Consider the following 22,079-nt stretch of genomic DNA (forward strand, 5'->3'; position numbering starts at 1 on the left):
GCCTAGACCATTTCTGATGAAGGGTCTAGGCCCGAAACGTCAGCCTTCCTGCTCCTATGATGCTGCTTGGCCTGCTGTGTTCATCCAGCTCTGCACCTTGTTGTCTCAGATTCTCCAGCATCTGCAGTTCCTATTATCTCTGACTGATCGATTAATTGCCTTCTGACACATGGAGCAAGCGAATGGTATCTCTCCTGTCTGAACCTGCTGCTGCGAGTCCTGGAAGTGATGGTATCCCATTGCACCAACTGCTTTTGTTTTTCCAGTAGGTACATTTAGGAGGTTCTGTCAACATTGCAGATAGATAAAGCCCATTTTAATTCCCACTCCCTAATTTTTCTCTGTTCTTGATGCAGACCAGAGTCTTGTATAGGCTCAGCTTGGGCAGCTGGTTCCCTTCCCTGAAAGGCATTACTGAACCAGTTGTGTTTTTTTGTAAAAAAAAATCCAGCAGTTTTCATGGTCACATTGTCCTGTTGCCAGCTCCACAAATTACTGGATTTATTCAGCTCATTATCATATCCTGCTTTTTTCTCCCCCTCAGTTTATGGTCACATTTTCTTGTTTCTATTTTAAATTTATTTTAGAGGAAATCAGACAGGGAATATTTGCAGTCAGGAAACTCAAACTGTATGTCATTTTGGATTCTGACAGAGATACTCAGTCCTCACAATCTGAACGTCATCCCGCTTTGATCACAAAAGCAAAAATCAGCAATCAGACTGAGAAACCACGGAAACATGGAGAATGTGGGAAGGAATTCAAAAATCCTTCCCAGCTGGAAGTTCATCAGTGCAGTTACACTGGGGAGAGGCCGTATACCTGCCCTGAGTGTGGAAAGGGATTCACTAGGTCATCCCACCTGCTGACAAACCAGCAAGTTCACAATGGGAAGAGACCATTCATCTGTTCTGTGTAAGGGGATTCACTTGCTCAACCACTCTGCTGCTACACCAGCAAGTTCACATCGCAGAGGGACCTTTTCTGGGGAACTGATATCTCAATGTGGTCACTCTGATGACAGACTGTTCAGATGCTGTTACTGTGGTATTGGGTTCAAGCATTCAGCTAACCTCACTGAAGACCAGTGAATTCACACAGTGGAGAAGCTGTTCACCTGTTTGTTGTGTGGGCAGTGATTTGCTCATCCCTTCTGCTGAAATATTGGTGAGTTCACACTGACCTTTTAAATGTCCAAACTGTGGGAAATGCTTTAAAAGTTCGAGAGAGCTAGTGTCCCATCAACACGTTCACACTGATGAGAAACTATTCAGGTGCTCTCACTGTGGGAATGGGTGCAGGGAATAAATTGAAATCATTGTACACCAGCATGTTCAAACTGGGGAGAGACTGTTTACATGCTCCAAATATGGGAAGGAATTCATTCAATTATCCCACCTTTTGAGACACCAGCAAAGTCACACTGGGGAGAGACCACGCACCTGCTCCAAGCGTGGGAAGGGATTAATTCAGTCACCCAACCGGCTGAAGCACCAGCAAGTTCACAAGTAACTGCAGTGATGGGATTTAGCTGCCTCTCCTACTCGGGAGGGAACCTCTTACATCAGGCTCTGTTTCTGCTAATGTTACTAAACCCCACTTCAGTTACAGGTTTTAATATTCTGGATAAAAGTCAAATAAATTCGGCTTGCATTAAACACAGAATATGATTTTTTTTTTAGTACATCGAAATCAAGTTTGTTCCTTTTGAAGGTTTCTCCCTCTTCCCTTTCTCCCACATCCTGATCTCCAACAATAAATGTGAGGAGCTCTTGGAGCTTGTCACTGAACTTGAGACAATCCAATCATCTGCTTTTGCTACATCCCTCCCTTCTACTAGCCACTGGGCCAAATTTGCACAAAATTTTCTCCTGGTTTTAATCCTGAACTTGCACCTTTTTCCAGTTTTGTTTTTCTCGTCATGCCGAACCAGAGATGATGTTGATCTATTCTCATTTGACTGGACAGCACAGTAGCTCAGTGATTAGCACTGCTGCCTCACAGCACTAGGGACCTGGGTTTGATTCCAACCTCGGGTGACTACCTGTGTTGAGTTTGCATGTTCTCCCTGTGTCTGTGTGGCTCCCCTCTGGGTGCTCTGATTTCCAAAGAGGTACAGGTTAGGTGGATTGGCCATGCTAAAATTGCCCATAGTGTCCAGGGATGTGCAGGCTGAGTGGATTAGCCACGAGGAATGCAGAGTTACAGGGATGAGATGGGATGCTCTTCAGAAGATCAATCTGGACTCAATGGGCCAAATAGTCTGCTTCTATGCTTGGGGATTCTACAAAGCACAGACCATCCAACTCCCCCACTTTAAGTGATTGTTGTTCATGGCCTTCTCTCCCCTCCTGGTCCACTCTCTCCTTTAAGTCTACCATCATCGAACATCCTGAGAAAAAGCAACCACTCCATCTGTGCCTCCCTTTCCTCTCTAAGGTACTTGTAGTGCTTGGGTTGTCCACCAAGGAGCAATCCTTGGCCTCTCCCATTTCTCATCCACATGCTACCATGAGGTGATATCATCCAAAAGCACCGTGTTAGTTTTCACAAGGACACCCAGCTCTATCTCACCACAATCCCTTTCCATACCTCTCCGGCCACTAAATTATTAAACTCCTTATACCATATCCAAAAGGCCATTATCTTTGGTCACTGTTGAGAATTCTGTTCCCTAACTACCAAGTCCATCCTTCTCCTTGGGAAATTATCTGAGGCCGAACCACACTCCTCACAATCGTGGTGTCATATTTAATCAAAGATCAGCTCCCGACCGCACATCCATATAATTACTAACACCAGAAATTTCAATTTGCAGAAGGTTGTTTGTCTCTACCTCACCCCAGCTCATCTGCTACCAAAACCCTCTTCCATGTTTGTGTTGCCTTAGACCTGATTCCAATACATTCCCAACCAGTCTCTCTCACTCACCCTAGCCACACCTGCAATCACAAGATCATCCAAAACTCTGGTGCCTGTGTCTCTCACCAAGTCCCCTTTGCCCAACACCCCTATCCTTGCTGATCAATGTTGGCTACTGGGCAAGTAATGCCTCAAATTTAAAATTAATATCCTTGTTATTAACTCCCACTGTGTCCTCATCTCTGTCATCTACAAACACACTGCGCTCCTCTCATTTGGGCTACTTTAGCCTCCCTGATTTTAATTATTCTAGCTATCGTGTCCATGACTGTGTGTGAAGCTCAGAAATTCCTTTCCTGAACCTCTCTCCCCTGAATAAATGTATTTGTTAAAAATGGCCTCTCCAAGTCACCTTCTCTGACTTGATGTCAAATGTTTCTTCATTAAACTGCTCCGAAAAATCTTGAGACAGCTTATTGCCTTTTTGTAATGTGCAAAATTATGAGGAGTAGAGACAGGGTAGACTGGAAGAAACCCTTCCCCTTGATGGTCAGTGACCAGAGGTGCAGATTTAGCCAAGGGGCAGAAGGTCTGGAAGGGAACGTGAGCAAAATTTTTTTTTACACTGATGAGAGGGGGGTGGGAATCAGGAACTCACTGCCTGTAAGAGTGGTAGAAGCAGAAACACTCATAACATTTAAGCAGTACTTAGATGTACAGTTATGATGCATACAAGGCTATGCGCCAAGAGATGGAAAATGGGATTAGAGTCATAAAGTGGTTGTTTTTGACTGGCACAGACTCAATGGGGCAAAAGGCTTTCTCCTGTTCTGTAGAGTCTTAGAGGTCTAAGTGTGTTATGTAAATACAAAAACTGTTTCTGTTCCATGGCACCAGTTTGTGCATAATGAGATTGCAAAACAATAACCCAATGTCTGTCCTGTTCTTTTGTTCGGATAAAACACAAATGTTGGTCACTGTGCATCAGGAGAACACCTGCCTCCTGAACTAAGAGTGGAAACAGATGAGTCCTGCAGCGAATTTTGAAGACCCACTGCCTGTGATCTGTCCTCTTCATTCATCGACTCTCAGCTGCAATAAAATAGGTCATGGTGAATCTCAAATACAGTGTAACCTTGGAGAGCAAAATCTGCAACTTTTAATCAGACACAGAAGGTTCTTATGTTCATTTTGCCCCTTTTACAGCTTCAGAATATCCCAAACTAATTCACAGTCAATGATTGGACTTTGAAAGTTCAAATGAGGAGAGGCAGAATAAACTAAATGGTACAATTTTTAACAATGCAGGAACAGAGTGACTTGGGAATACGGTCAAGCTGTGTTTTGAAAAATTTAACAGGTCCTCAGCTTCACTAATGGATACAAGATGGATGAGAGCATGAAATTATACCAAACTGATTTAAATCATTGGTAGATCCTCAGTTGAATTATGTGGAACTCTGAGCACCAGACTTTAAGAATGATGTCGATGTCTTGGAGAGGATGAGGGGACGATTTCCCAAAATAGTATCAACAGTGAGTGTTTTTGCTTCAGTAGAGAGATGGAAGAAAGTGGGTCTGCTGTCCTAAGAGGTGAAGAAACAGAGGGGTCAAAATATCTGCAGGAGTTTTTCTCCACGCAGGGAAGAATGGTTTGGATGGTTAGTATGTTGTTGCCAAAAAAGTCACTTTTAAAAGAAAGTGGAGAATCTCCCATGTGAAGATGAGATGATTGGACTCTGCAAGTTCTGAGCACCTGTAATTCACTGATTTCCCAATGAGGGAACTTCTGGCTTGGCTACATGCCTCTTTCGCTCCCATTCATTTGACTGATTGATGGTCTTCTGTGCTGCACCAAAACCAAAGGTCTCAGGAGTCATTGAGCATGCGTTGCTCACCCAGCCAAACTGCGATTTCAGATAAAATGGTTTCTGAGGCATACTGGTTTGTTGGTAATCTGGCCACCATTACAGACCGAGTCTCAGTTAATCAGTATCTGAATCAGGGAAACAGGGGGACAGTCAGGCAGTGCAGAGAATAAGATCAAGGTCTGTGTCCTACCAACTGCTTTCTGCACTAATGGAGCTTTTGACCAATCTTGCCAATGAATATTGCTCAATTAGCCTGAAACAGCAATTACAGTTATTATGCTGCAATTTGTATTGTAGTCAGAATTATCAGATGTTTTTGTTTCTCTATGAGCTTCAGTTGTGTACTGTGGACCATTCACTCTTTTCACCTTTTACAAAAGGACTCCTGTAGCTGGACTTGCTCTGAAAGCGACAGCCACAACCAGTACAATAATGGAACATCTGAGTATCAAGCTTTGTGAATAAAAACATAACTCAAATGATCACCATCACTGCAATTGATTCTCTGACTATGATCGGATAAAGAGGATAGGAATCAGAGAATGCAGACCCAGCTAGTTGGAGAAGCCTTGGGTTTGGTCACTGGTGAGAAATACTGTCGACAGGCTGAAAGGGGTGATGAAGGATAGGATAGTATTTTGGATGCAATTTGTGACTTTGATAAGAGCTGCTTCAACATAGATCAACGTGTAGGGAATTCGAGCCCAAAATTCCAGAAAGGATGGGCTGTTTAGTTTGAGTTTCTGACTGTAAGTCCTCCCATTCTAATATTTTGCAAAATTAATTCTAAACAAAAAAAAAGGGGAGAGAGAACACACAAAAACAAATGTAGGTTGTGAAAAGAAGCCAAATGACTGGTAAACATGGGTCTTGCATGAGGAAAAAGTGACTAAGGAAACTGCTGAATTGTCACAAAATCACAAGCAGTTCACAAACGTCCATCAGTGAAGGGAGCCTGTCAACTGGAATGGATGTACAGAAGATGCTGGACTCTTTGAAGGGGAGAGACACAGTGACATGAAAGACAACAGATGAAGTAGAGGAATATAATATTGTCTACACCTTGAGCAGAACTTTGCAGGAACTTCCCGACCTCCACCTTCTAGAAGGACCAGGAACACTAGCATGCCTAAGTTACACAACATCCTGACAATCTCTAAACATTTTGATGAGATCAGCTCCCAATATTTGAAACTCTGGATAACATTGGCCCAGTTTGCCTAATCTATCTTCAACAGGACAGTTTTACCATCCGAAACAAGCCCAGTCAACCTTTGCTGTGCTCCTTCTGTGATAATATCTTTCCTGAGAGAAGGAGACCAAAACTGCACATAGCACTTCAGTCTGACCAAATTTCTATACAATCGAAACAGGACTTCACTACCTCTGTCCTTAAATCCTCTTTTGATCAAGGCTAACATTTCATTATCATCATACATCACCATTTCCGTCACCTCCAGCAAGATGCCAGCACCAGACACCTATTCCCCTCCTCTCCCTGGTCAGCATTCCGCATGGGCCATTCCCTCTGGGACACCCTGGTCCACTCCCAACACCTCTCCATACCCCACAGCACCTTCGCAAGCAATCGCAGAAGGTGTAATGCCTTCCTGTTTACTTCCTCCCTCCTCACTATCCAAAGGGTCAAACACATCATCCGGGTGAAGCAGTGCTTAACCTGCATTTCATTCAATCTAGTCTACAGTAAACGCTGCTCACAATGTGGTCTCTTCTACACTGGGGAGACCAAATGCAGACTGGATTACTGCTTTGCAGAACACCTACGTTCTTTCCACAAAAATGACCTGAGCTTCCAGTTACCTGTCACTTCAACACACCGTCATGTTCACCGGCCAACATTTCTGTCTCGGGCTGTTGCAGTGCTCCAGTGATGCTAAGTGCAAACCGGAAGAAGAGCATCTCATTTTCCACTTGGGGACCCTGCAGCCTTCAGGACTGAATATCGAGTTCAATAAGTTTACATCCTGAACACGTTCTTCCATGTCCTTTACCGAGCCCACATCCCAGACCCTGTCATCATGTGGGCTGCTTACATCATGGCCAACTCATTTTCACCTACCACTGGTCCCCATTAGCAGCTTTTCTTTCTCCCTGGCTCACTATTATCCAGCTCTGTGACTGCCTTGATGTCTTTATTTGTCCCTGGGCTCCTACTGCATCTATTCCTACTCCCTCACCATCTTTAGCACACATACCATCTTTTCCCAGCTACTACCAGTTCTTGAGAGGCTGGACCGGAAATGTTGACTCTGCTTTCTCTCCAACATATGCTGCCAGACCTGCTGAATTTCTCCAGCAAGGTCTTTTTCTTTTACATAAACGTTTCATTAGCCTTCCTAATAGTTTGGTGTATTTGCATGTTAGCCTTCAGTGAGTTATTGATAAGGACACCTAGGTCTTTTGTACTTTGCAACCTTTTGCCATTTAAGAAAGATCTCCAGATTAAGAAAACATTTGGTTTGAGGAGGGGAATAGTGGGGTTCTTTTTTCCCTCGGAACAGAACAGAACAGGGTGAAACATGACTAAATTAGGTGCATTCAGGTTACAGTAATGAGGATGACCTGCTAAGTTGGCTCATCTTATTGTAACTTCAGATCCACAGTCCTGCCTGCTGCTGATAATCTTTCACCTCCTTGATAACAAGCCAGGGAGCTGCAGACCAGTGAGCCTGATATTGGTGGTGGGTACATTGTTGGAGGGGATTCTGGGGGATAGGATTTGCATGTAGTTGGGGAGGCAAGGACAGGTTAGCGATAGTCAACATGGCAGCGCGCGTGGGAACTCATGTCTTACTAATCTGATTGAGTTTTTTGAAGAAGTGACAAAGAAGATTGATGAAGGTGGAGCAGTGGACATTGTCTATATGGACTTCAGCAAGGCTTTCAACAATTTTCTGCATGGTAGACTGGTTAGCAAGGTTACTTCACATGGAACGCAGGCAGAGTAGTCATTTGGATACCAAATTGGCTTGAAGGTAGGACACAGAGGGTGGTGGAGGGTTGCTTTTCAGGCTGGAGGTCTGTGACCAGCGGTGTGCCACAAGGATTGGTGCTGTGTCCACTGCTTTTTTTCATTTTTATAAATGATTTGCATGTGAACATAGGAGGTATGGTTAGTAAGTTTGCAGATGACACCAAAATTCGAAGTGTAGTGGACAACAAAGAAGGTTACCTCAGAGTATAAAGGATCTTGATCAGATGGGCCAATGGGCTGAGAAGTGGCAGATAGAGTTTAATATAGATAAATGTGAGGTGCTGTATTTTGGAAAGGCAAATCAGGGCAGGACTTATATACTTATTGGTAAGGTCTTGGGGACTGTTGGCAAACAGAGACCCTGGAGTGCAGGTTCATAGTTCTTTGAAAGTGGAGTCACAGATAGACAGGATAGTGAAGAAAGCATTTGGTACGCTTGCCTTTATTGGTCAGTGCATTGAGTATAGATGTTGGGAGGTCATGTTGTGGCTGTACAAGACACTGGCTGGGCCACTTTTGGAATACAGCATTGCAATTCTGGTCCCCCTACTCTAGTCAGAATGTTGTGAAACTTGAAAAAGTTCAGAAAAGATTTACAAGGATGTTGTGAGGTTGAAGGGTTTGAGGTATAGGGAGAGGCTGAAAGCACTGGGGCTAGTTTCCCTGGAGTGTCAGAGGCTGAAGGCTGACCTCCCAGAGGTTTATAAAATCGTGAGGGGCATGGATAGGCTGCATAGCCAAGGTCTTTTCCCCAAGGTAGGGGAGTCCAAAACCCAGGGGCATAGGTTGAAGATGAGCGGGGAGAGATTTAAAAGGAACCTAAGGGGCGACATTTTCACGCAAAGAGTGGTACAAGTATAGATTGAGCTGCCAGAGGAGGTGGTACAACTACAATATTTAAAAGGCATCTGGATGGGTACACAAATAGAATATGGGTCAAATACTGGCAAATGGGACTAGATTAGTTTGGAATGTTTGTGCGGCATAGCCGAGTTGGACCAAGTCTTTTTCTGAAGAAGGGTCCAGACCCAACACGTCATCTTCCCTGCTCCTCTGATGCTGCTTGGCCTGCTGTGTTCATCTAGTTCTACACCTTGTTATTTCCCTAGTATGAGCTCTTCTGTGTCTGAGCAAGCTGGAGAGACAAGTGAATCCTTTCCCACACAACGTGCAGGTGAACGGCCTCTCTCTAGTGTGGACACGCTGGTGTACAGTGAAATCAGATGAGCATCTGAACCCTATCCCACAGCGAGAGCATCTACACGGTCTCTCATCAGTGTGAGCTCGTTGGTGTCTCTTCAGTTCTTGGGAAACTTTAAAGCACTTCCCGCAGTCCGAACATTTGAAAGGTCTCTCGTCAGTGTGAACCCACTGGTGTCTCTGCAGGCTGGCTAACTGAGTAAATCCTCTCCCGCAATCACAGCAGGTGAACAGTCTCTCCCCAGTGTGAATTCGCTGGTGAGTTTCCAGCTCAGATGGATAATTGAATCCCTTCCCACAGTCCACACATTTCCACAATTTCTCCTCACTTTGACAGCATTCATGTTTTGGCTGAAGCCTTGTTCACATGTGTACAGTCTGTCCCCACTGTGAATGGTGCATTTTCCTTCCACGTTCAAAGGCTGATGTTATTCACATCCTGACAAATCAAGTATCTCTGACTGGAAATGACGTTTGGTTTGATTTTCATTCCTGAACCTTCTCCCTTTCCAATACCCTGTAAAACATAATAAAGTGACCTTGAAAGCTGCTAGATTATAACAAAACCCAACTGAATTCACAAATAGCCTGCAGGGAACGGAACCTGTCACACGGTCTGAGCCTTCACAAGCCTCTACGGGAGCGGAGACAGAGAAAGAGGTGAAGAAGGGAGATGCAAAATAGGTTTCATATATTTGCAACTCAAGTGAAGGTTGACAGAATTTCCCAAACTCTCACCATGCATCAACTAAGGGGAGAACAGCAACCGGTTCCTGGGAAAACCATCACCACAAAACCACACACCAGGGAGCTCACACTGGTGGTTGACATGCACAGATCTCTGAAGGCCATATTGATATAAATACAAGCCATCAAAATCCCGTATATTTGTAAGTATTGAGCATAAAAGCTGAGAAAAACACTGACCCTAAACAAAACGTTATCCTTTGACAAAAAGTGAAGCAGAGTTTGCAATCAGATCAGCCATGATGTTATTGAATGACAGACCAGTCTCGAATGGCATAAAAGATATTGGGTCAGCACTTGAAGAAAAGAAACCTGCAAGACTTTGGTGATAGACACGGAGCGGTTCGGAGACAGACGAGATTTTTCTATAATGAGACACTAAAGATTGATGGGCCAAATAGCCTATTTGTATGCTATATTTACTCCAGGACTCATTTCTGCAGCCTTGCTTCATGACTTAGCACCTAGACTTCAGCATTGCTCTTTGTTTTATATTCGTTCACAGGATAAGGGCATCACTGGCCAGGCCAGCATTTATTGCCCATCCCTAATGGTACAGAGGGCAGTTCAGAGTTAACCACATTTTTCTGCACCTGGAGTCACATGTAGTCCAGACCAGGTAAGGACGGCAGTTTCCTTCCCTACAGGACAGCAATGAACCAGATGGGTTTTTCCAACAGTCGACAATGGGATTCATAGTGATCATTACACTCTTAATTCCAGAGTTTTATTGAATTCAAATTCCACGGTGTGCCGTGGTGGGATTCTAACCTGGGTTCCCATAACATTACTTGGGTCACTGGATTAACAGTCCAACAATAACACCACTGGGCCACCAGCTCACCCTCTGCACTCCCTCGTAGATCAATATCCTCTATCCTTCCTCTGGTTGGGTGTTCGGAAATGAACACATAATATAGTATCCTAGTTTGACCACACCTGAGTATCTAGGTGTTTTCACATTCACAGCTAGACATAAAATCATTTCCCAGCAAGGACAGACAAATAATTTTTCCTCTACAGTCAAAGCCTGATAATATTCAGGTCCTGATGAATCAACTGACTTGTCAGATCTTGATGTGATGTTTCCCATGAACTCCCTGCCTGCAAATTGTTCCCATTTAATGTCATGTAAAAGGTGATTAGAAAAAAATCTATGACAGTCAATGCAGGATAGAAATTCGCCTTTCTTGGTAAGAGTTCGTTGTGTAAACATTGTCAACACAGACTTTACTAAACATTTGACAAGGTTGCTCATGGTGCGCTGTTCCAGAAGATTAAGTCATGAGGGATCAATGGTGAGTTGGTAAGTTGGATACAAAATTGACTTGGTCTATAAGACAGAGGGTTGTTGTGGAGGACAGTGTTTCTCACTGGAGATCTGTGACCAGTGGTATTTCACAAGAATCAGTGCTGCAACCTCTGTTTTTCATAATGTAGGTAAATGAATTAGATGTCCTGTTAGTAAGTTTGCAGATGACACTAAAATTGGTCGAGTTGTGGATAATGAGGAAGGTTGTCAAAGATACTGCAGAATGTCACACAGCTTGGAAACAGAACATTCAGTCCAACCAGTCCATGCTGACCATAATCCCAAACTAAACTAATCACACCTGCCTGCACTTGGCACATATTCTTCCAAAGATTTCTTATTCATGTACATATCCAAATATGTTTTAAACATTATATCTGTACTCACATCCACCACTTCCTCTGGCAGGAACCAAGTGCTGTGTAAAATATTGCCCCTCGTGTCTTTTTTTAAAAAATCTTTCTCTGCTCATGCTTAAAATATAACCACTAGTCTTGAAATCTTCCACACAAGGGAAAATACACCAGCCATACACTCATCTATACCTCTCATGATTTATAAACCTCTGTAAGGTCACCCCTCGATCTCCTACACTCCAGTAAAAAAACTCCCAGCCTCTCCATATAAGTCAAACCCTCTATTCCCAGCAATATCCTGGTAAACCTTTTCTGAACCCTCTCCAGTTTAATAATATCCTTCCTATAACAGAGAGACCAGAAATGGACACAGCACTCCAGAAATGGTCTCACCAACATCTTGTACAACCTCAACACGACGTCCCAACTTTTATACCCAAAGGTCTGAGCAATGAAGGCAAGCGTGCTCAATGTCTTCTTCACCACCCTGTCTACATGTGTCGCAAATTTCAAAAGAACTATGTTCCTGAACCCCTCGGTCTCTGTTCTACAACACTACCCAAGGCCCTATTTTCAACAGTGTATAAATAAATAAAAAATAGGTACTAAGTTAGCCTGCAGCAGTGTTTTTAGAGCTGTAAGACTGTGATATTTTCCGGGTCTGTCGATTGTTAAGGTGCAAAGATGGCCTTTAGTTGGGTCGGATGTGGGAGATTAGGGAGAGTTTCCATCTTACTGATGATAAATGTCTGCTGGAAGTGTGTTTGGTTGCGAATCCTATCGGATAACATGGATCAGTTGGAGCGGCAGTTAGAGGCAATGAGGGATTTACAGGAAACGGGGTATGATGGATGGCAGTGGCAGGGAGGGAGATAAATCACAGATTAGTCAGGTAGATGTGTTACCTCCAGGAAAGGTAGAAGAGGGAGGTAGGTCATTCAGGAGTCTCCTGTGGCTATCCGCATCTCAAACAAGTACGTGGTTTTCAAAATTGTAGGGGGGATGGAGTCTCAGGGTAATGTAGCGTTGACAGCCAGGTTTCTGGTACCAAACCTGGCTCTAATGTAGCGAGGGGTACGTCAGGTTCCAAGCGATCGATTGTGAAAGGGGACTCTCTAGTTACAGGCACAGACAGATGTTTCCGCGGGTGACAGCGAGACATCAGAATGCTGTGCTGTCTCCCTGGTGCCCGGATCAAGGATATCACGTAGAAGGTGCAGAATATCCTCAAAGGGGAGTGGGACCAGCAGGAGGTCGTTCGAAACATTGGAACTAATGTCTTAGGGAGAGAAAAGGACGAGATTCTGAGGAGAGAATAGAGAAAGTTAGGAATTTAAAAAGGAAGTCCTCGAGGGGAGTAATGTCTGGATTATTCCTGGTGCCACATGTTGGCGAGGGTAGGAATAAGAGGATAGAGCATATGAATGCATGGCTGAGGATCAGGTGTAGGGGAAAAGGATTCACATTTTTGATCATTGGAATCTCTTCTGGGGTAGAACTGACCTATATAAGGAGGATGGATTGCACCTGAATTAGAAGGGGACTGATATACTGGCGGGGAAAGTTGCTAGACTGGCTCAGGAGGATTTAAATTGGTGCTGTTGGTGGGGGCAGGGAGGGGGAGACCTAGGGTGATAGCGTGGAAAGAGATCAGTCTGAGACTGGTGCAGTTGGGAAAAGGGGCAAGTCAAACAGTCAGGGCAGGCAGGAATAAAGCAGAGAACAAGGTAGGACCGAAAAATTGAAGTGCATTTATTTCAATGCAAGAGGCCTAACAGGTAAGGCAGATGAATTCAGGGCATGGCTGGGAACATGGGACTGGGATATCATAGCAATTACAGAGACATGGCTCAGGGATGGACAGTACTGGCAGCTTAATGTTCCAGGGTATAGAATCAATGGGAAAGGTAGAAAGGGGGTCAAGAGAGGAGGAGGAGTGCATTTTTGATTCAGGATAACATTACAGCTGTACATAGGCTGCAGCTGAGGAATAAGAAAGGGATGATTACCTTATTGGGGTTGTACTTAATATAGAAACAAATTTGTAAGGAGATGTCTAAGGAGTGGCTCAGTGGTGAGCACTGCTGCCTCATGGAACCAGAGACTCAGGTTCGATTCCAGCCTCTGCCAACTCTCTGCATAGAGTTTGCACATTCTCCCCATGTCTGCAAGGGTTTCCTCCCACAGTCCAAAGATGTCCATTCTACGTGGATTAGCCATGGGGAATGCAGGGTTACATTGATAGGGTAGGGGGGTGTGTCTGGGTCGGATGATCTTCTGAGGGTCAGTGTGGACTTGTTGGGTCAAATGGCCTGTTTCCACACTAGAGGGATTCTATGACATGGATTCTATTACATCTGTAAGAATAATTGGGTGGTAATAGCAGAGGATTCTAACTTTCCAAATGCAGACTGTGACTGCCATAGTGTAAAGTATTGGATGGAGAGGAAATGCGAAGTGTGCACAAGAAAATTTTCGGATTCAGTACGTGGATGTACCTACTAGAGAAAAAGCAAAACTTGACCTACAGTTGGGAAATAAGGCAGAGCAGGTGACTGAGTTGTCAGTGGGGGAAGCACTTTGAGGCCAGTGACGATAATTCTATTAGTTTTAAAATAGTGATGGAAAGGGAGAGATCAGATCTAAAAGTTCAAGTTCTAAATTGGAGGAAGGCCAATTTTGATAGTATTAGGCAAGAACTTCCAAAAGTTAAGTGGGGGCAGATGCCCACAGCTAAAGGGGTGGCTGGAAAATGGGAAGCCTTCAAAAATGAGATAATGAGAGTCAAAAGACAGTATGTTCCTGTTAGGGAGAAGGGCAAGGCTGGTAGGTGTAGGGAATGCTGGATGACTACAGAAATTGAGGTTTTGGTCAAAAATAAGAAGGAAGCATATATCAGGTATAAACAGCAAAGATCGTGGTGAATCCCTAAAAGAGTATAAAGGCAGTAGGTGTGCACTTAAGATTGAAATCAAGAGGACAGAAAGGGGATATGAGAGAGCTTTGGCAAACAGGGTTGAGGAGAATCCAAAGGGATTCTACAATTACATTAAGGACAAAACGGTAACTAGGGAGAGAACAGGCCCCCTTAAAGATCAGCAAGGCTGGCTACATGTGGAACCACAGCACATGCAGGTGATACGAAACAAGTATTTTGCATCAGTGTTTACTGTGGAGAAAGATACGGAAGATATAGAACATGGGGAAATAAATGGCGCTACCTTGAAAAATGTCTATATTACAGAGGAAGAGGTGCTGGATGTCTTAAAATACACAAAGGTGGATAAATCGCTGGAACCTGATCAGGTGTGCCCTAGAACTCGAGGGGGATCTCGGGAAGTGATTGCTTGGGCCCCTTGCTCAGATATTTGTATTATCAATAGCTACAGGTGACGTGCTGGAAGACTGGACATTGGCTAATGTGGTGCCTCTATGGTGGTAAGGAAAAGCCAGGGAACTATAGAACAGTGAGCCTGATATCGGTGGTGGGCAAGTTGTTGGAGGGAATCCCGAGGGATAGGATTTCCATGTATTTGAAAAGGCAAGGCCTGATTAGGGATAGTCAACATGGCTTTGTGCTGGGAAATCATGTCTCACTAATTTGATTGAGGTTTTTGAAGAAGTAACGAAGAGGTTTGATGAGGGCAGAGCGGTGGACGTGATCTATATAGACTTCAGTAAGGCATTCGACAAGGTTCCTCATGGTAGATTGGTTAGCAACGTTCGATCACATCGAATACAGGGAGAACTAGCCATTTGGATACAGAACTGGCTCGAAGTAGAAAACAGAGGGTGATGGTGGAGGGCTGCTTTTCAGACTGGAGGCCTGTGACCAGCGGTGTGCCACAAGAATCGGTGCTGGGTCCACTGCTTTTCATCATTTATATAAATGGTTTGGATGTGAAGATTGGAGGTATGGTTCGTAAGTTTGCAGATGAAACCAAAATTGCAAGTGTAGCGGACAGCAAAGCAGGTTACTTCAGAGTACAATGGAATGTTGATCAGAACGGTCAATGGGTGAGGAGTGGCAGATGGAGCTTAACTTAGATTAATATGAGATGCTGCATTTTGGAAAGGCAAATCAAGGCAGGACTTATACACTTAATGGTAAGGTCTTGGGGAGTGTTACTGAACAAAGAGATCTTGGAGTGCAGGTTCATAGTCCCTTGAAAGCGGAGTTGCAGGATAGCGAAGGTAGTGTTTGGCATGCTTGCCTTTATTGGTCAGTGCATTTAGTATAGGAGTTGGGAGGTCATGTTGTGGCTGTACGGGTCACTTTTGGAATGCTGCATGCAATTCTGTTCTCCCTACTATAGGAAGGATTTGTGAATTTAAAGGGTTTAGAAAAGATTTACAATCATGTTGCCAGGGTTGGAGGGTTTGAGCAATAGGGAGGGGCTGGTTTCCCTGGAGCGCCAGAGGCTAAGGGGTGACCTATAGAGGTTTAGAAAGTAATGACAGGCATGAATAGTGTGAATAGACAAGGTCTTTTCCCATGGTGTGGGGGCATCCAAAACTAGAGGTGTAAGGCAAGAGGGGAAAGATTTAAAAAGGACCTAAGGGGCAACTTGTTCACGCAGAGGGTGGTGCGTGTATGGAATGAGCTGCCAGAGGAAGTGGAGGAGGCTGGTACAATTACAACATTTTAAAGGCATCTACATGGGGAGATGAATAGGAAGGGTTTAGAGGGATATGGGCCAAATGCTGGCAAATGGGACGTGATTTATTTAGGATGCCTGGTCAGCATGGACCAAAGGGTCTGTTTCCACGCTGTATAGCTCTATGACTCTAAGTTTTGCGCTTGTTTGTTTTACCAAAACCCAATACTTCATATTTATCCAAATTAAACTCCTTAGCCCATTGACCCAATTGATCAAGATCTCTTTGTTATCTTAGAACAGTTGTAATGTTGGGCAGTAAAATGGCAGATGGAGTTTAATCCAGACAAGTATGAGGTGATGCATTTTGCCAGGTCAAATGATAGAGAAAAATATACAGTAAATGACAGGTGCCTTTGGACCATTGATATACAAACCCATAGCTTCCACAAACTGGCAACACAAGTGGATAAGGTGGTGAATAAAGCATGAAGCATGCTTACCTTTATCAATCAGGGCACTGAGCATAAAAGGTGGCAAGACATGTTTTGGCTGTATAAAAGTTTAGTCAGGCCTCATTTGGAATATTGTGTACAGTTCTGCTCATCACACTATAAGAAGGATATGGAGGCTTTGGAGAGGATTCAAAAGAGGTTTATCAGGACGTTGGCTGCCTTGGTGTGCATTAGGTATAAGGAGAGATTAGAAAAACTTTGGAATGTTTTCACGAGAGTGTCAAAAGCTGAGGGATGACCCGAGTAGATAGCCATAAAATTGTAAGGCATTGATAGTCAGAATCTTTCTCTCAGGGTGGAAATGTTAAATACTTAGGGGTATACTTTTAATGTCCGAGGGGGAAAAGTTTAAATGAGATGTGTAAAACATTTTTTTTTAACACAAAGCATGACAGGTGCCAGGAATGCACTGCCAGGGGATGTGGTAAAAGCAGGTACAATAGCAAAGTTTAAGAAGCATTCAGACAGATGCACGAACAGGCAGTGGATATAGGAATACAGACCATGTGCTAGCAGATGGGATTAGTTTAGAATGACACCATCATCAGTGCAGAAATGGTGGGCTGAAGGGCCTGTTCCTGTGCTGTACTATTCTATGATGGAATAGCGAAGTAGATTCGACATACTGAATAGTCTTATTGTCCCTTTCTGGCCGCTGTTAAAGGATGCGCAAGCGCAGTGCTAGAAATTATCCCTATGAAATAGCGGCCACGCATGCGTCACGGGAACATTACTCCCTACTCCCAATAAAAAATGGTGGTTTGTCGCCGTATGAAAGCCTGCTGCCAACGGGACCGGGAGCTTCCGTTTGTGCTCCATCAACCTGCACAGGGTGTTTATGAAACCTCCCAGACCACACCATCTCTGATACACTCCCCCTGACCGTCATTTCCTCCTGTCCCTGAGGTTTCAGTCACTGCGCCTGCGGAGTTCATGGGCACGTGTATTAGCGCGAGTCCCGCCCCCTCACTTACTCCGATTGGTTGGAGGGCCACCTGTCAGCGACGGTCATCCAGGCCCGCCCTCCCACCTCCTATTGGTCCGGAGTTGCCGTCAATCAGCCGGGCCCCATTGTGAGTTGGGAAGTCAGAGTTATCTCCACCTGCGGCGGGCCCGCGTGAGCATCATCATTCAGAGTGAATGGTGTAGTGTGCCCGCGTAACTGAGCACTGGCGGCGCTGCTGGCCATTCAGCCCATTGTGGCTCTACTCTCCCATTCTGTGCTGCCCTGGGATGAGCATCATCATTCACAGTGTTTGGTGCAGTGTCCCCGCGTTACTGAGCACAGGGGGCGCTGGTGGTCGTTCAGCCCTTTGTGGCTGTTCTGTCCCCTCTGCAGATGCCGCAAAACTGTCCGACAGCTGTTGAGATTGTCTCTCAACCTTATTAACATGAGCTCCTCGCAGTTGTGGTTGGAGGTGGAATGGAGGGTCAGAGAAGGAGAACCCTTCAAAAGGAACTAACTTATGTCAGAGGTGTTATAAAGGTGCTTAACACCAAGCTTATTTATTTGATATTTTATATCCAGAATATTAACGTATACAACTGAGATATAGTTTGTGAACATCAGCAGAAACAGACCCCAATGAACATGGCTCAGTCATAGATGGGATGAACAGTAAACTCAAGTCATTCTATTTCATCACGTACGTGCTGATATGTCAGTGGGCAGGTTGCCCAAGTGAATTTCTTCCTCTGCTTGGAGCAGGCGAATGGTCTGTCCGCAGTGTGAACATGCTCACGTACAGTGAATTGAGATAATTGAATCCCGCAGGGAGAGCACCAGAATGGTCTCTTGTCAGTGTGAATGCATAGATGGGACATGAAGTTCCTGAACTTTGAAACCACTTCTCACAGTCTGGATATTTACACGGTCTTGCCTCAGTGTGAATTTACAGCTGTTCTGGCAGGCTGAATTAACCAATGAATTTTTTCCTCCACTTGAATGGTCTGTCCCCAGTGTGAACTCTTTGGTGTACAGTGAGTTGGGATGATTGCTTGAACCCATTTCCACAGTGAGAGCATGTGAATGGTCTCTCACCAGTGTGAACATTTTGCTCGGACAGGTCATCTGATAACTGAGTAAATCCTGTCCCACACTCAGAACAGGTGAATGGTCTTTCCGCTGTGTGAACCCACTGGTATACAGTAAGGTGGGATGGATCAGTGAATCCTTTCCCACACTCGGAGCAAGTGTACAGTCTTTCCACTGTGTGAATTCGCTGGTGGACACTGAGATGAGCTGAACGCCGAACCCAGACCCACAGATACAGCATCTGAATGGTTTCTCCTCAATGTAAATACATTGATGGAATGATGGAATTCACCAGAACTTTTATAGCCCTTCTCCCCGTCTGGACATTTAAAAATTCTCTCCCCAGTGTGAAGTCGCAGATGTTTGAGCTGATCAGACAGTTGAGTGAATCCCTTCCCAAACTTAGAGCAGAAGAACAGCCTCTCACCAGTGTGGATTTGCTGGTGGACAGTGACATCATACGATCGCCTGAACCCAGTTCCACAGTGAGAGCACCTGAATGGTTTCTCCTCTGTGCGAAGCCATTGATGAAATGCCAAGTGCCCAGAAAGTTTACAGCAATTTCTGCAATCTGGACATTCAAAGGATCTCTTGTCAGAGTGAACACACTGGTGTTGCAACTGATTGGAAAACTCAGTGAATCCTTTCCCACACTTGGAGCGGACGAATGGTTTCTCCTCAGTGTGAACTCGCTGGTGTCTCGGCAAAATGGATAAGTAAGTGAATGCCTTCTCACACTTAATGGCTTCTCTCTACTGTGGTTGTGTTGATAAGTTTCCAGCTCAGATGGGGACCTGTATCCCCTTCCACAGTTCCCATATTTCAATGGTTTCTCCCCACAGTGACTGCAGTTGTGTCTCAATGGGTCAGATGATTGATGAATTCTCGTTCACTCACAGAAAATGTGGACAGTTTCTCCCCACTATGAATGGTGATTTTTCTTTCCAGGTTCAAAATTCCATGATGTTCAGATTACAGACATATCCTGATGTGATCCTGTTTCTGCAAGACCTCTCGTTCTGGAACCCTGTGATATTGATTTGGAGTAGAAAAACGCGGGCGAGAGTAAAAATATAGTGACAGATTCTAAAATGAATTAATCTAAAAATTGTGGGACTGGTACTATGGAAAAGTGACCATGAAACGTTCTACATTGTCATAAAAACCTACTTGATGTCCTTCAGGTACAGAAACTTACCGCTCAGTCTGGGCCCACACAGGATTCTGGTCTCTGTGGGAGGAGTTGGAGAGAGAGGTAGGAGGGAGTGATTTTATGCATCTACAATTTGATTAGAACTTTGACAAAACCTCCCAAGCTCCACCATGCAGAAGAAACAGGTCACACACTTTCTGAAATTGCCTGACATCCATTTGTGGATGAGCAGAAGTTTCCTCCATTTAAATATAGGGAAGATTGTCTTCAGTCCTCCATGCAAACTTCACTTACTCACCACCAACTCCATCCCTCTCCCTGGGAATTGTCTGAGTCTGAATCAGGCTTTTCATAACCATTGTGAAAGGCTTTACCCTAAGATGAGTGGCAGGATGGCTCAGTGGTTAGCACTGCTGCCTCACAGTGCTAGGGACCTAGGTTCACTTCCACCCTCAGATCTCTGTATGTGTGGAGTTTGTACATTCTCCCCATGTCTGCATGAGTTCCCTCCCACAGTCCAAAGATGTGCAAGTTCTGTGGATTGGCTGTGCTAAGTTGTCCATAATGTCGAGGGATGTGCTGGCTCGGTGGATTAGCCATGGGAAATGGGTAGGGGGTTGGATCAGGGTGGGATGTCCTCTGGAGAGTCAGAGTGGATTCGACTGATGTGTGGACCGTGGGTTGAATGGCCTTCTTCCACACTGTAGGGATTTTATGAGATTTTTCCCCATCATCACCAAGATTACCTGCTTCCATCTCAGTGACATGACTCAGCTCATCTGCTGCTGAAACTGTCATCCATTCTGTTGTTACCTCTAGACTTATCTAGCATAACACACTGCCAGCCAATCTCTCACATTCAATGTCCCTGTAATCTCGAGCTCATCCAAAACTCTGCTGCCCATGTGCAGACTCGCACCAAATCTTGTTTGCCCATCACCACTCTATAATTTTAATGAGCTATCTTTTGAAATTAAACACAAAAACATAAAAAGGTGGTAGAATTGCTAAATTGGAAGAAATAAAAAAAATCACAAAGGATAATGTCTAGAGGAACAGAACAGGAAAGAGATGGAAGATTTTAGCTGACACCTTGTCTTGTTACTTAACAGCTTTGAGAGTTCAGGATTGATAACTTCAACACCTTTTAAGAAATAGAACCTGAGCAGATGCTCTGCCCTCTACCATACCTTATACTGATCCATCAATCAGAGTAAAGATGCAAGGCCCATTTGTCCAGTCCCTTACACTGGCTCAGCTGCTGGATGTATCCTAGGGTTCCCTGAGTTTGATCTAATTCCATTAGTTTTAAAATAGCGATGGAAAAGGATAGGTCTGGTCCACATATTAAGGTTCTAAATTGGAGCAAGGCCAATTTTGATGGTCTTAGACAGGAACTTTCAAAAGTTGATTGGGGGAGGCTGTTCGCAGGCAAAGGGACGTTTGGTTAGTGGGAGGCTTTCAAAAATGAGTTATTGAGGGTTCAGGCCCAGCATGTTCCTGTTACAGTGATGGGTAAGGGTGGTAGGAATAGGGAACTCTGGATTACTAGAGTTATTGAGGCACTGGTCTTGAAAAAGGAGGAGGCAGAGAACATTTATTGGCAGCTGCGATCAAGTGATTTCGTTGAGGAGTATAGAGGGTATTGGAGTACACTTAAGAGAAAAATCAGTCAGGCTAAAAGGACACACGAGGCACCTTTGGCAGATAAGATAAAGGAGAATCCAAAGAGATGCTGCAATTACATGAAGGGCAAAAGAGTAACTAGGGAGAGAATAGGGCCTCTTAAAAAATCAACAAGGTCATCTATGTGCGGAGACACAAGACCTGGCTGACATCCTAAATGACTAATTATCATTGTTATTTAATGTCAAGAAAGGTACCAATTCTAGGGAACTTAGGGAAATGCCTGGGAACTGCAGGTCAGTGAACCTCACGTCCATGATCAGTAAGTTCTTAGAAGGGATTCTGAGATACAGGATCTACAGGCATTTGGAGAGGAAAAGACTCATTTGGGACAGTCAGCATGATTTTCTGCATGGGAAGTTGTGTGTCTCAAACGTGATTGAGTTTTTTGAAGATACATCTGGAGGTAACCAAGAAAGTAGATGAGGGCAGTGCGGTGAATGTTTTCTACATGGACTAGTGCAAGGCCTTTGACAAGGTAGCACATGATATGTTGTTCAGTAAGGTTAAATCTCACAGGATCAAGGGAGAGCTAGGCAATTGGATACAAAATTGGCTTGACGGTAGAAGACAGAGTGTGGTAGCGGAGAGTTTTTCAGACTGGAGGCTTGTAACCAGCGGTGCGCCACAGGGATGAGTGCTGGTTCCACTGTTATTCGTTATTTATGTAAATGATTTGGTTGAGAATTTAGGAGGCTGGTTAGTAAGTTTGCTGACACACTAAGATTGGTGATATCGTGGATAGTGAA

At 44.3% G+C, this 22,079-nt stretch overlaps 2 protein-coding genes across 2 annotated transcripts in view; one reads left to right on the forward strand and one right to left on the reverse strand.

Annotated features, from left to right (window-relative positions):
- LOC125487576 (zinc finger protein 235-like) overlaps positions 1-919 on the forward strand; it is a 14,171-nt gene extending 13,252 nt beyond the window's left edge. Inside the window, exon 4 of the mRNA XM_048619385.1 lies at positions 588-919. Coding sequence (XP_048475342.1) covers positions 588-919 — 332 coding nt within the window. The remainder of the gene's footprint in view (positions 1-587) is intronic.
- A 17,453-nt stretch (positions 920-18,372) lies between these two features.
- Positions 18,373-20,003, reverse strand: LOC109928185 (oocyte zinc finger protein XlCOF19-like). The gene is made up of 3 exons (XM_048619386.1): positions 19,939-20,003; positions 18,784-19,190; positions 18,373-18,698 (listed from the first exon to the last, which is right to left on the reverse strand). Exons 1-3 carry the CDS (start codon positions 20,001-20,003, stop codon positions 18,373-18,375), a joined length of 798 nt encoding a protein of 265 aa, XP_048475343.1.
- Positions 20,004-22,079: the final 2,076 nt, after the last annotated feature.

Source organism: Rhincodon typus, chromosome 42, assembly GCF_021869965.1.
Source record: "Rhincodon typus isolate 14 chromosome 42, sRhiTyp1.1, whole genome shotgun sequence".
NCBI lineage: Eukaryota > Metazoa > Chordata > Chondrichthyes > Orectolobiformes > Rhincodontidae > Rhincodon > Rhincodon typus.

Bases quoted from the DNA above. Each gene is read 5' to 3' on its own strand.
- LOC109928185 (XM_048619386.1), bottom strand. From the start codon at position 20,003: ATGGTTATGAAAAGCCTGATTCAGACTCAGACAATTCCCAGGGAGAGG. The intron at 19,191-19,938 runs GTAAGTGAAGTT...CATTTTGCCGAG, and splicing joins AGGGATGGAGTTGGTGGTGA to ACACCAGCGAGTTCACACTG. The intron at 18,699-18,783 runs GTGAATTCCATC...TTCGGCGTTCAG, and splicing joins GAAGGGCTATAAAAGTTCTG to CTCATCTCAGTGTCCACCAG.